The sequence below is a fragment of the Nomascus leucogenys genome, chromosome 12, assembly GCF_006542625.1.
Source record: "Nomascus leucogenys isolate Asia chromosome 12, Asia_NLE_v1, whole genome shotgun sequence".
Classification (NCBI taxonomy): Eukaryota; Metazoa; Chordata; class Mammalia; order Primates; family Hylobatidae; genus Nomascus; species Nomascus leucogenys.
Genome location: NC_044392.1, coordinates 99,724,159 through 99,739,891, shown reverse-complemented (window position 1 = coordinate 99,739,891; position 15,733 = coordinate 99,724,159). Strand labels below are relative to the sequence as shown.

The 15,733-nt window shown below is 32.7% G+C and overlaps 1 protein-coding gene across 2 annotated transcripts in view; it reads right to left on the bottom strand.

Annotated features, from left to right (window-relative positions):
* The window catches only part of LRRIQ3 (leucine rich repeats and IQ motif containing 3), a 172,442-nt gene that overhangs the window by 82,240 nt on the left and 74,469 nt on the right, over positions 1-15,733 (bottom strand). For both annotated transcript variants that reach the window (XM_030825186.1, XM_003260200.2), the window contains exon 5: positions 1,211-1,367. In XM_030825186.1, the coding sequence (XP_030681046.1) occupies positions 1,211-1,367 (157 nt within the window). The remainder of the gene's footprint in view (positions 1-1,210; positions 1,368-15,733) is intronic.

The window sequence follows — 15,733 nt, the reverse complement described above, 5'->3', positions numbered from 1 at the left end:
GTTATCAGTATACTGATATCATACTCTCTAATCATACTCTGAAATCATACTCTGTATAAAGTATGTAAAAAAGCAGGTGGTATGCTCTGAAATCTAGTGCTTTTATATTCTACACAGAGGGTCAAAACATACTTCAGATGAACTTTATAATTTTATAATACACACTATCATCTGGATCAAATTAATACTGTTCGCACTGAGTGCTGATGAGGGACAAGTTTTGAGTAGAATATATTTGCCTTTTGTATCCTATGTTTTTATTCAATGAATAACTTTCACACGATTTAAGGAGTTGAGAACATTCCTATGCTATATCTGGAACACAGGTGTTCATTTGCCTTGAAATAAGACTAATGACAATCTGGACCTTTTGTATTGCCTTCTAACAATGCTAATGCAATAGAAATATTTGTAGTTCAGGCTACTCAAGCAGAGAGCCACATATGAAGGAGCTTATCACAAACCAAGTGCTTTAGAAATTATAGAATGTTCACTCCAGCTAATTCTACTATAATGCTAAGTATTCATTTCTACCATTAATTAGTGTCCAAATCAAAACAAAATTATAAAGATAAAAAAGCACAAATTCTGGAGTCAGAAGACCTGGAGTCCGATCCTACCTATTAATTATGTAGCTTTTGGTAAGTTAATTAACCTCTATGTCTCTTAGTTTTCACATTGATCAAAATGAGATAAAAATATCTATCTACGGTGCTATAGAGAATAAGTTACATACCACTTGCAAAATGTCTAGCACAGTGCCTGGGATATAGTAGGCATTCAATCAACATAAATAAATTTCTTTCTATTTCCATTGTGTCCTCAAAGCAATTTATAATATAGCATCAAACAATGAATGAATGTTGTATTATAGAGTTACCACTCTTTAATAAACTAAATATTTATGTTTTCAACCACTGAGAAGTGGTTTTTATGTTACTATTACTACTTGTAAAAACGAAATAAAAAATTATATATATAAAGCATAAATTATTAAATGGTTGTGGTATACTATTAATGCACCACAAAAATGTATTTGTATTACATTACTATGTGACTTTTTTCAATCAAAAAATATAAAGCAGGATATTAATAATGTAATGAAGGACATTTAATAGAGACTGAAGAAATAATAGTGCTACCTAAATTATAACTTTAATATCTTAAATAAAAACATTTCAAAGAAAAATAATAAACTAATTGTACTTACATGTTTCCAATATGCAAGCTTTCCTTTTATACTAGTTTCAGGTTTGAAGAAGAGATCCTTAAGGAGTTTATCTTCATACCCTTTGGTTATATAAATCCATTTTGTTTCACATCCTCTAATAATTTTTTCCTGCTGTGTTTTATGGAAATACACAGGGCTGAATATAAAGGGAGGAGAAAACTATTTGTTAGTTTTTTGCCATTAAAAAACATGAAAATCAGTCATGAGTTCACTTACATCTTAGAAAACATGGTGTTAAATTGAATGTAATAATATATTTATTTTCATACTATTGTTATATAATGCTACTTAGTAACTAAGATTTGTTCATCAACATTCATCAGAGGATAAATGAATGCTGAGATATTTCGGCTGACATGAATCTACAAACAATTCTGTACTTACATCTGGCTAAGCATTTTAATAAATAATGGGAAGGAGAATATGTCTAAATTATCTATAGACACATAAGGTAACCAGTGTGAAGTTATTTTTTTTCCAAACCTAGTGAAGAAGGAACTTTTTAAATGAGGTAACAGTTATTACTATATCACAAAAATTATATTTGTACTTCATTACAAACTAGGAAATATGCTTTAGAGCAGTATGTCCAACATAATACAAGCCAAAAATAATTTTAAGTTTTTGATTAGTCACACTAAAAAAAAGTTTAAAAAAACAGGTGAGCTTAATTTTAATACTATGCTTTATTTAACTCAATAGATCAAAAATATTACCCAATAAATGGCATCTACAAGCTAACATCATACTCAATGGTCAAAAACTACATGTTTTCCCTCTAAGATTAAAAACAAAGAAAGGATGTAATCTTTCTTCAAACCTACTCTATATTGTACTACAATGCCTACTGGTCTAATAAGGCAATAAAAAGAAAACCATAGACCAATCTCACCTGTGAACACAGGCACAAAAATTATAAATATTAGTGAAAAGAATCTAGTAATGTAAGCAAAGAATAATAACACTATGATCATGTATTGTAAAACTCACTACATCAACAAATTAGTGGAAGAAAAAAGTGTGATTATATAAGTACATACAGGAAAGGCATTGGATAAAATTTAGCAGCCTATCTTTATAGAAATATCTTTATAAAACAGGATCAAAAGAAACCACATCAATATCATGGAGGTGATTTACCAAAAATCAGCAACATCCATTCTGAGTGATAAAATAATTGTTTGAAGTAAAATGATAAATGAGGTAGATGGTTACCATTATTACCATTATTATTCAATAAGAGAAATAAAATTAACTGAGGAAAGCAAACTTCTCACTTCTAAGATGTTTTAAATAGACTCCACCTATTTACTCCTTCATTCAAAATATTTGTATTAATGACATACAAATTAGTTAGGGTAAAATATACTAAGATAATACAATTTATAATAATTTAAATAAGGCCGTTTACTTTCTCATGCTGACCAGTCTAGCCTAGTGGAGTAGCTCTGCTCCATAAAGTCATTCGATTTTGTTTTACCATATCCAAAATCACTGCCATCAGCTACATGATGAATGCACTCTAGCCCACAGAATAAGGAAATGTGAAAACAAAGGGGGAACAATAACAATTTAAGCACATAAAATCGAAGTTGTACTCATTACTTCTGCTCACTTTCCAATATAACAACAACAACAAAAAATTGTAGTCTGATGAATATACTTAGCCATGAGAGAGTGTGAATACAATCTCTAGTTTTCAGTTAATTGCCAAAAGAAAAGAATGGATGTTAAAGGGAAAAGTAGTTTTCTGCAAATGCTCAATATGTGCCCTGTGAAGAGAAAAAAAAAGTTTCTAACATGATGAACGTTATGTTCTCTACTATGTAGAGACAGATAGTATAGAAATAAAACACAAAATATATAATAAGTAAATTGCTTTTTACATAGGCTGGTCTGGGATAATATTGCTAAGAAGAGACAAGATATAGTGGGTATCACAGAAAAAAACATTCTAGTCAGAGCAAATACCAAGTGCAAAGAACCAGGCAGAAGTATGCTTCATGAGACAAGACCACATTTGGCATGTCTGAAAAACAGAAAGAAGGTCACTGAGATGGAAAGTCATTGCAGAGCTTTGAGCAGAAGAGTGGCTTTGAAAAGGATCATGTTGGGGAGATGATTTTCTGGAATAGAGATGTGAGAAATTCTGTGGAATCTCTTCCCAGGGAAACAATATCTGGTAGAAATTTTTTTTAAGTTATATATCTTTGGAAATTGTCCAATGGGTATACAGCAAAATAAACATCTATTCAAGAAAATCTATTACATCTCAGTGTTAACAGTGAATCTTTGCCATTTAAACCACAATTTTCTCTCTTCTTTCCTCCCTTCCTCCCTCAACCCCAGTTCAGTATGACAGAAGTTCCACCCTGAATAAGTACAGCCAAGAACATAGGATCCCTCTACCACTGGGTCCCAGTTGAGGGCTATTGTATTTTCGCAAGAAATGCATAAATTTATCTCACATCCCGATCCTACCTCCATGTTTCAGAGGTATTATGTCAGGAAAGAATAGCTGAGAGGTTTGGGGCTTTCTTCATCCCTCTAGCTCCCACTGATAGGCAGAAGCTCTAATAAAGGTGCAACAGGTAGAGAATACTGGAGCCCTGGTAACTCTTACTCCAGATCACTTGTAAGATAGTGATTCTGTGCCAGGTGAGGCAAGTTGAGAAGACTAGAGACTGCTGTCACAGCTGAGCACTCTATTTGTGAATGCCACTCTGAAAAAAGTGAGCCACTGCCTCCTCCCTCTGATCTAGGACAGTGGCACAGTGATTTTGCCCAAGGATAAATGTAGCCCATATGAACGTAGACACTGAAGTGCTCCCCTCATCCCCTCAAAGTGAACTGACTTTATGAAACAGAGTGTGGAGAATTTCAAATCTAAAGGCACTGTTAAAAACAGTAGAGGTTATGGTGTTAAGCAATTAAGAGGAGGATGGTAGCTCCATGAGACTAAAAAGGTAAACTGAAGATCAGGTTGAAGTTTTCCAGAGAGAAACAGGAAAAGAGCTAAGAAGAGTACTGGGATTAGAGCAAACAGCAAAAACTAGCCTCAAAGATTACCCTGGAAGGGGCCCCAACATAAAATGAATCAGACAGTGGAGCAATTTATGTTCCAGAGCATTGTTAAAGACAATAGAGCAATCAACCAGCAATTAGTGGAGGATGACACTGGGTTTGATACTAAAAAAGTTCAGACAGCTTAACAGGGAAATCAGAGAAGACAGTCAAAGCTTATACCACTGTCCTCCCAAGAGCAACATAGCTGGCCAAATAGCTGACTGTAGCTGGTGCATGCTCTGAGGAGCAATATCAGAGGCTGCACAATGCAGGGAAAATAGGCTTCACTAAAATAGTCCAGCCAAGTTATTAAACAAATAAATCACAACAAGAAACTCTGGGTGGGGCTACAGTATCCCGGATTGTTACGATATATTACCTAAAATGTCTAATTTTAAACAAAATGTTATTAGGCACAGAAACACAAAAATGTAAATTATATACAAAATAGGGCAGACAACAGAAACGAACATAGAAAGGGCCCAGACAACAGGTCAAACAAAGACTTCAAAGCAGGTGTTATAAGTATGTTGAAAGAAAATCAAGCTTAAGTAAGTAAATATGCTTAAAAGAAATCAAATACAGTTAAAGGCATGATAACAATGCCTTTTCAAATAAAGACTATCAATAAAGGCATAAAAATAATTTAAAAAAAACAAAAAATTTGCAACTGAGAAGTACAATAACTGAAACAAAAAAATTTTACTATGGTGGCTCAACAGATTATGCTGAAAAACAGAAATAAAATGAAGACAAGTGAACAGACCCACAAAACGTTGAGGGATACAATTAAGTCCACCAGTACAAATAATGGCAGTACAAGAAAATAAGAGAGACAGAGAGAAAAAGGCAGAAAATAAATATTAGAATAATAGCTAAAAATTCTAAAACTTGATTTTGAAAAATTAATCTACACATCCAAGAAATCCAATGAACGTAAAGAGGTCCACATCTAGACACATCATAGTAAAACTACTGAAATCTAAAGATAGAAAATCTCGAAAATATCTTCTTGAACTCAAGAAAAATGATGAGTCATGTCCAAAGGAACCCCAGTAAAATTAACTATGGCTCTCTTATGAGAAACAATGGAAGCCAGAAGGCAGTAGTATGACATTGTCAAAGTTCTGAAAGAAGAAAAAGAAGAGAGAAATTCAATCAACAATCTTAAATCCAGAAAATATGATCTTTCAAAACTGAAGGTGAAATAACAATGTTTCCAGATGAATACAAGCTAAAATGATTTACTTCTAGCAGCATGCTTTTTACGAGCTAATAAAGGAAGTTCTCTTTAGGCTGAAGTCAAGAGACCGCCATGCTTTTTAAGATTAAAAAAAGCAGAGTGCTGGCAAAGCTAATTATGTAATTATTAATCGGTATAAATGCATATTTTTTCTCTTAACTAATTGAAAAAGTAATTATATTAACATATATATATAAACCCCCCCTCTCTCTCTATGTATATATATATATATACACACAATTATATATATAATTGTATCATTTTATGTGTATATTGTTATATATATACACATATATATAATTGTATTGTTGGATCTATAACATATAGAAATATATTTGACAATAAGTGCACAAAGAGGCAGGTGACAGCAAAGTTGGAATAGTGAAACTACCCCAAATGGTAGCTCAAATCCATAAAAATTAAGAGAACTAAAAATGATAAATAGAAATATTAATATAACAAACTCTATGAATATATCCATTCATCTTTTAGTTTCTTTAAAAAGCTTACGGTTTTATAATGTAACAATTATAGTCACAAACTGTTGGATTTGTAACATGTATAGATGTAATATGTCTAATTTAATAGTACAAAAAGTGGGGAAAGGGAATAATGCTATATAGAAGTAATGTTTCCATATCTCACTAGACTTAAGTTAGTGTAAATATGAAGTAGACAAGATAAGTTAAAGTGTATATTGTAAGGCCTAATAAAAGCACCAAGATCATGCCTGTAATCCCAGCACTTTGGGAGGCCGAGGTGGGTGGATCATGAGGTCAGGAGATCAAGACCATTCTGGCTAACACAGTGAAACCCCATCTCTACTAAAAATACAAAAAATTAGCCAGGCGTGGTGGCAGGTGCCTCTAGTCCCAGATACTCAGGAGGCTGAGGCAGGAGAATGGCATGAACTCGGGAGGCGGAGCTTTCAGTGAGCGGAGACGGAGCCACTCAACTCTAGCCTGGGCAACAGAGCGAGACTCCATCTTAAAAAAAAAAAAAAAAAGCACCAAGAAAATCACTAAAAACATACAATTAAAAAATCAATAAAGAAATGTAAATGTTAAGCTATAAAATATTCACTAACAATAAAAGCTGTAAAAGAAGAGAGGAACAAAAAAGATATAAGATATATCTGTGAATAATGTTAAGATTTAAGTTTATTTTAAAATAAATTTCCCTTTTATTCTTAGTATTTTATACAATTATATGATTAATTTTACATGGCTCCTATTTTAAATATAATTTTTAATTTTATTTTCATTTTCTTTCTAAAATATACTATCTTATCTAATTATTTATTTTTTATCATATCTGATAGAAAGTAAACTCATAGAATTGAAGTGGTACAAATAATTTCCACAACCTATAGATGTTAAAACCTAATTTTTATCTCAACAGAAGTATTTGTTTATTTTCATGAATTGCTCAAACATTCATTCATTCAAAAAGCACTGTTCTAGACTCTAGGGACCTATTGATTAAAAATCCAAAGTCTAATGATGTTTAGATTAGAAAAAATTCTCAATGGAAGATTATTTTTCTCTTATTATAATGAATTATAAGGACAAAACATTTAAATTTAACTTTTAAAGACACCAATTATTTAATCTCAACATTTCTTTAATATTTCCATCTCATCTTACTTTTACTGGAGACTCCCTAAATGACATTCTAACAGGAAGTGGCTTCTTAATGAACTACTGGCTGGAGGAATTCAGGAATTATCTGGTTGCCTTAGCAATTAAAACTCTCATTACAAAATAGAAAATAACTCAAGAGTTCAAAATAAAATGGAGTGTTTGTAAAACTTTGCTTTGCCTTCAATAAGTAAGTGGCTTCATTAATCCATTAAGATCCTGGCTGGACAGTATGAGACAGCCTAGATCTCAAGATCAAGGTAACCTAGCCAGAAAAGAGGCGTCTTGGATCTTTCATGAAATAACTCAGATTTACTCTAATTTTCCAAGAATAAAGGCTAAAAAACAGGAGAATTTTAAAGTTATGGTATATATTACAGTTTAGCTTCAGGGTCATGAATCTATACTGAGAAAAATACCCATAGCTTTCTTCAGATTCCCAAAGGAATCTGAACCCTCCCACCAAAAAAGTCAAATGTTGGAACAGGTGTTAAAACAACTAAGAATGTTCTAAAAGAGAAGAAAAACAAGACTTGATGACAAAAACCAAATATTAAATGCTTAAAATGCATAATGTAAAATAGAAAATCAATACAAAGAACTAAAACAATATAAATCAGGACATTATTCAATTAAAAATAAGTCCAAAATATACATTCTAACTTTCTTTTTAAAAATCAAAATATATTGATTTTTAAAACCTAAAAACAAAAAACTCCACTACAGCTTAAAACAATAAAACAGAAGAATTCTCCAATATAGAAGTTTTTCCACAGCAGAGTACCCAATATTAGAGAAACGTGTTGGTGTAGAGAGAATACCAAAATAAAAAATAAAAATCCATACACTGCTCTATACCTGGAGCTCTTGCCCTGGCCCACTGAAATGAAGGTAATACAGTTGCACTATGTTCTTTTGTAACTTTGGAAATACGAGGTCATGTATTAAAGAATACTATCATGGCTTGAAATTTGCAGGCTAGAAAACCAATATAAGGGTCTATTAACAGTTCTCTGAAATGACAACATACAGGCAATCAGATATAAGGCTCACCCCCACTGAACCTGTCAAAGGGTGAGATAACAACTTCAGCAATTTCAGAAAAAAAATTGAGATTTCTTTCTACGGTATTAAATAAAAAACAATTGGGTTAATTATTATTTTACAATTCAATACATAGGTATTATTAACTAAAAAATATTAGATAATTTTTAAGTTTTCCTCAAAGTTTGTTGCTAATTACCTGGGTTCAGTAGAAAAATACAAGGTAGTGAGCATCAAAATTCAAAGGAAATGTTGATCACAGTAATTTTTAAATGAGAAAGAAGATACATATGTTCAGAATGCTTTAAAAGTATCTACAAAATGCTGTCTGCAAAGAGCTTTAAATTTACATATTAATGAAAAACTTTAAGCCATTATGTAAGTATTAATATTTTATGATAATAGGTAATATACCATTAATAAGGTATAAATTGCAGAAGCATGAAGAGCAAAACTTATAAAGACCCATAATTCAAATGATTATTAATTTAAAAGAGTAAATCTGCCCTGTTATGTACTTAGTCTTCAGCTCTATTTGTCCTAAAAAGGAAATGATTAGTTATAATGTAGTGCCACCTTTTAGTACTTTTCTACTGTAAAACAAAGAAAGGTATATTAAATTATTTAAAAAGAATCATCACAATGATCATCACAATCAGTAAAGGAAAAGTCATTATCGTCTTCAGAACATTTGTATATCAAAATATTTTAAATAGAAGTTATCCAGAACTGATGATAAAAGGTGACTTTCCAGGTAACTTTGGCAATGGTTGAAAGTAAAAATATAGATAGATGGAAAAGGTGTGTATATTTTATCACAATTGCAAATATTAACTATCAACATAGCCTTTAAGAGCTACCTCCAACCACCTTCATTCCTGTGGCTCATTTCATTAAAGTCTTGACTTAATGACAAGAGTCTCATGTAAAAAGTATGAAGAAAAGATAAGCAAAGTATGAAGAAAAGATAAGGCCTTATTATTTGTATTAACAGTAGTACAATTATTAGCAGAAGTAATAGAAAAACAAATACTGTCTTGATAATATTAATAATATACCAGCTGGGTGAGGTGGCTCATGCCTGTAATCGCAGAACTTTCGGAGGCCGAGGTGGGCAAATCACTTGAGGTCAGGAGTTCCAGGCCAGCCTGGCCAACGTGGTGAAACCCTGTCTCTAGCAATACTACAAAAATTAGCCAGGTGTGGTGATGCACACCTGTAATCCCAGCTACTCGGCCTAGGCTGAGGCAGGAGAATCACTTAAACTCAGGAGGCAGAAGTTGCAGTGAGCTGAGATCGCACCACTGCACTCCAGTCTGGGTGATAGAGCAAGACTGTCTCAAAATAATAGTAATAATACACCATATAACTAGCAATTACTAGTATCAGTAATACAATAATAAAAATAGAATTCTACATATCCATTGACCTGGCAAATCAAATTCTAGAAACTGTTTATAAAGACATTATAATGGATACATAGACACACGTAAATTTACAGGGTTTTGTCCCTATCTTTTTATAATTTAGAGAAAATAGAAACCATAATAATGTCCACCAAGAAGGGAGAATTTACCTAAATAAAACATAACCATTTAAAAGAATACATTTAGCTATTAAAAATTGTTATAGAATAATATCTAATACTATAGAAAATGGAATCAACCCCATTAGAAAATAGTAGGCATAACATACCCTTTTTTGTAAAATAAAAACACTCACATGTATATGTACACATTTTTAAAACTGTATACACACACACAAAATTATCAATCATTACTACACTCTCGCTTTTACAGACCATTGCACAGGCACCTACCCATACATTTAGTTCCACATTTTTCCCTTGTTCAAACGGACATAAACTTATGCTCTTGTTTTGTGCAAACAAAGAAGTTTGTTAAATGTATTTTTTTGTAACTTGCTTTTCGAACTTAATACATTTCTGAAATCACTCAAATTAAATTTCAGAACTAACCCATTACTTTTTAACAACTGCATAATATTTTATACTGTCTTTGTATCCAGTTTTCAACAAAGGACACACATAAGTTTTTCAAGAGTTTTGCCACCAGAAATAAGACAGTCTCTCTCTTGCTCTCTTTCTCTCTCTTCCCAGCCTTCTCCCCAACCCCACTACCTCCCACACACACATTTTATCTTTGTAGTAGAAGTTTCAAGAACTGTTACTGCTGGCGTAAGAGTGTATTAGTCAGGATGCTCTAGAAAAATAGAACCAGTAGAATATATATGTATATATATACATATATTATATATATATATAGAGAGAGAGATTGTATATATATAGCGAGAGAGATTGTATATATATATAGCGAGAGAGATTTATTTTAAGGAATTGGCTCACACATTGTGGAAGCTGGCAATTCTGTAATCTGTACAGCGGGCCTGCAGAGAAAAGTTGATGTTGCAATCTCAAGTCCAACTCTGCAGTCTCAAAATTCAGGCAGGGTTTCTATGTCGCACTCTTGAGGAAGAAATGCTTCTTCAAGAAATCTTGGTCTTTGTATTTGAGACCTTTAATTGATTAGATGAGGCTCACCCACATTATGGAGGGTAATATGCTTCACTCAAAGTCTACAAATTTAAATGTTAATCACATCTAAAATTCTACCGTGATAACAACATCTGGACAGGTGTTTGACCAAGTAACTGAGCACCGTAGCCTAGCTATGTTGACACATAAAATTAAACATTACAAATAGTATAACACTTTAAAAATTAATTTTAGTAAAAATTGTCATTTTGTTTTTTAAAATGGTGGTAGCAATTGTCACCAGTAATATAATTCCCCTTCTCTTAAATCCTTATAAGAACTATTATCCCACTTTAAATTTTTTTTCAAATTATTAAGGAAATATATCTAATTGCTGATATAATTTGCATACTCTTGAATATTAATGAAGTTAAAGATCTTTTGATATGTTGGTTGGTAGTTTATATTTCTTCTTCTGTAAGTTGTCTATTCACATCCTTTGTCTATTTTTTTCTGATTCATTTTTCTTTGCTCGACTACTTTATATACAAGCTATTTATACGTGAACATTTCCTGATTTGTATAGACATATTCTTTTGAAAGTAGTTAAATACATTTTCTCCATATATAGGTCACTTACAAACAGTCTCCTCCACAACAAGGTTACAAAAATATTCAACTTAATTATCTTCTAATGTCCTATATGTAATGTTTTAACTCATCTGAAATATATTCGTGTTTATGGGTGTACAGTAAGAAAACAAATATTTTGTTTAGAAAGATAAACAATTTTACCACGATCAATTATTAAATAAATCATCCTTTCCCCACCAAATTAAAATAATACTCCTATCCTACTTTGAGATTCCCTTATATACACAGCTCTTTTTAGGGGCCCTTGTTATTCTGTTCATCTGATTTCTCTATCCCTGTGCCAATACAACCATATATTGATAAAGTGGCCTAAAAGTGATTTTTAATATTTGGAAAGGCATACTTCTTGAGATGTTTCTTGGATATTACAAAGCATTTAATTTTCCTTCTCTGGAACTTTAAAAGCATATTTCCCAGTATCTCTACAAAAACAAGATTGTAATTGAAATCACTTATGTTTAAATATAAACTTAGAAAGGATGGTTATTTGTATTATACTGAATTCTCACCCAGAAATATGGTATTTATTTATATATGTTCAGGTTTTATTGTTTGATAAAAATTATTATTTTCTTCACATAGGACCTTTATTTTTTGTATTTTTTTTTTTTTTTGAGATGGAGTCCTGCTGTGTCGCCAAGCTGGAGTACAGTGGTGTGATCTCAGCTCACTGCAACCTCTGCCTCCTGGGTTCAAATGATTCTCCTGCCTGAGCCTCCTGAGTAGCTGGAATTACAGGTGCATGCAACCATGCCCAGCTAATTTTTGTATTTTTAGTAGAGACAGGATTTCACTATGTTGGCCAGGATCGTCTTGATCTCTTGACCTTGTGATCCACCCTCCTGGGCCTTCCAAAGTGCTGAGATTACAGGCGTGAGCCACAGTGCTGGCCTGTATGTTGTTTCTTAAATATTTTCCCGTTTTATTAACAAGGTGAACTAGAAAATTTTCCATTTATATGCAATTGGAATTTTGTTAGTATGAAGAAAAACATCCATTTTTATGTATGCATATTTTGTATCCAGCCACCAGCCAAATTTTTAAATTCTACTAATCTCTTTGATTTACCATTCATATTAATACATTATATAATAATGTAATTTCTTTCTTATTTTCTAAACATGTGGCCAGATTTATCTTATCATGTATGGCCTTAACTTGAAACTCCAAAACAATGTTAAAAATTTTAAATTTTAAAATAAATATGATAATATTTAATAAATAGCTCAGTCTTTTAAAATTATTTTTATTAGAAAGAGTGTTAATTTTATTAAGTTACTTTTCGGGCACTCAATAACATGATTACATTTTCTCCATTAATTAATTATATTAATAAGTTTCCCACTTATTATCCCTTGATTCGTGGACTAAACTTTACTTGGTCATGATTTATTAAACCTCCCATATATTGTAGAACATGATGATTGATTAACATTTAACATTTGTGTCTACCTGTGTTCCTGATGCTGGGCAGTAACATTTTTATTACTCTGTCATGCCTTAGAATTAAAATTGTACCAACCTTATAAAATGAACAGGTATTTTAAAAACTTTTCCTATGGGCAAGAATAATTTAAACAATATTATATTCTTGTTCGTTAAAGATTATGTGGAACACAGAAATAAAACCACTTGAGAATAGTGTCTTTGTCAATGTTCATTCATTATTTTATTGTTTGCTTATTGGTCTATAGAGATATTATACTCACCTTGAGTCCATTTTGATGGTTCGTATTTGCTAGATATCATTATTATTTTGGCAGATAATTGCCATCCAACTTTTCCATGCCATGGCAAACAAAGAAAATGATATTATTTGTTTATTATTGAAAACAAACCAAGTAACTTGTGGCTGGAAGGGACCTGCCAAAAAGGTGCAGAGGATTATAGCTGCCCTAGGCTTGTGCTGATTGCTGAACCATAACCCCTTATGGGCATGTCTATGTGGCACAGTAAGCCGGTGAGAAGTTTTTCTCTAGACTTTAATATTTCATAGTTTTGTATGCTACTCATTTATATAACTTTAATCTTATTAGTAATTCTGGTTATAGATCTTCTCATTATTTTTCTTTTTTTTATTATACTTTAAGTTTTAGGGTACATGTGCACAACGTGCAGGTTTGTTACATATGTATACATGTGCCATGTTGGTGTGCTGCACCCAGTAACTCGTCATTTAACATTACATATATCTCCAAATGCTATCCCTCCCCCTCCCCACCACCCCATAACAGGCCCCAGTGTGTGATGTTCCCCTTTCTGTGTCCATGTGTTCTCACTGTTCAATTCCCACTTATGAGTGAGAACATGCGGTGTTTGGTTTTTTGTCCTTGCGATAGTTTGCTGAGAATGATGGTTTCCAGCTTCATCCATGTCCCTACAAAGGACATGAACTCATCATTTTTTACAGCTGCATAGTATTCCATTGTGTATATGTGCCACAGTTTCTTAACCAGTCTATCAGTGTTGGAAATTTGGCTTGGTTCCAAGTCTTTGCTATTGTGAATAGTGCCACAATAAACATACATGTGCATGTATCTTTATAGCAGCATGATTTATAATCTTTGGGTATATACCCAGTAATGGGATGGGTGGGTCAAATGGTATTTCTAGTTCTAGATCCCTGAGGAATCGCCACACTGACTTCCACAATGGTTGAACTAGTTTACAGTCCCACCAACAATGTAAAGGTGTTCCTATTTCTCCACATCCTCTCCAGCAGCTGTTGTTTCCTGACTTTTTAATGATGGCCATTCTAATTGGTGTGAGATGGTATCTCATTGTAGTTTTGATTTGCGTTTCTCTGATGGCCAATGATGATGAGCATTTTTTCATGTGTCTTTTGGCTGCATAAATGTCTTCTTTTGAGAAGTGTCTGTTCATGTCCTTCGCCCACTTGTTGATGGGGTTGTCTGTTTTTTTCTTGTAAATTTGTTGGAGTTCCATGGTACTGGTACCAAAACAGAGATACAGACCAATGGAACAGAACGGATCCCTCAGAAATAATACCACACATCTACAACCATCTGATCTTTGACAAACCTGACAAAAACAAGAAATGGGGAAAGGATTCCCTATTTAATAAATGGTGCTGGGAAAACTGGCTAGCCATATGTAGAAAGCTGAAACTTGATCCCTTCCTTACACCTAACACAAAAATTAATTCAAGATGGATTAAAGACTTAAATGTTAGACCTAAAACCATAAAAACCCTAGAAGAAAACCTAGGCAATACCATTCAGGACATAGGCATGCGCAAGGACTTCATGCCTAAAACACCAAAAGCAATGGCAACAAAAGCCAAAATTGACAAATGGGATCTAATTAAACTAAAGAACTTCTGCACAGCAAAAGAAACTACCATCAGAGTGAACACGCAACCTACAGAATGGGAGAAAATTTTTGCAATCTACTTATCTGACAAAGGGCTAATATCCAGAATCTACAATGAACTTCTCATTCCTTTTCTAAAATATTTTTTCTGGCCTGGGCCTATCTATTTCATTAGTCTTTTGAGAGAATAAACATTTAGTCCTCACTCATTTGTTGGAGCTAAAAATTGAAAGCATTATTTCCTAACTCTAGTTTTTTTGTTCAATTTCTGTGTTAATTTTCCATTCCAATTTTTATTTACTTATTTTTAAATTTTTCATTTTTGTAGGTACACAGGAGGTGTATATAGTTATGGGGTACATGAGATATTTTGATACAGGCCTATAATGCATAATAATGTCATCAGGATTAATGGGGTATCCATCACCTCAAACATTTATTGTTTCTTTGTTTTACAAACAATCCACACATATTCTTTCAGTTCTTTTATAATGTACAATAAATTATTCTTAACTATAGTCACTCTGGTGTGCTATAAATACTAGATCTTATTCATTACATCTAACGAAATTTTTATGCCCATTAACTGTCCCCACTCCACCCACCCTAATACCCTTCCCAGCTGCTGGTAACCATCATTCTATCTCTACTTCCATGAATTCAACTGTTTTAATTTTCAGCTCCTATAAATGAGTGAGAATAAGCAAAGTTTATCTTTCTGTGTCTGCCTTATTTCACTTAACATAATGACTTCCAATTCCAGCCATGTTGTTGCAAATGACAGGATCGCATTCTTTTTTTGTGGCCGAATAGTATTTCATTGTGTATATGTACCACATTTTCTTTATTCATTCATTCATTGATGGACACTTAGGTAACTTTCAAATCTTGGCTATGGTGAATACTGCCACAATAAACATAGGAGCACAGATATATCTTCAATAGACTGATTGCCTTTACTTTGGGTATGTCCTTAGCAGTGGGAATGCTGGATCACATGGTAGTTTTTGTAGATTTTTGAGGAACAT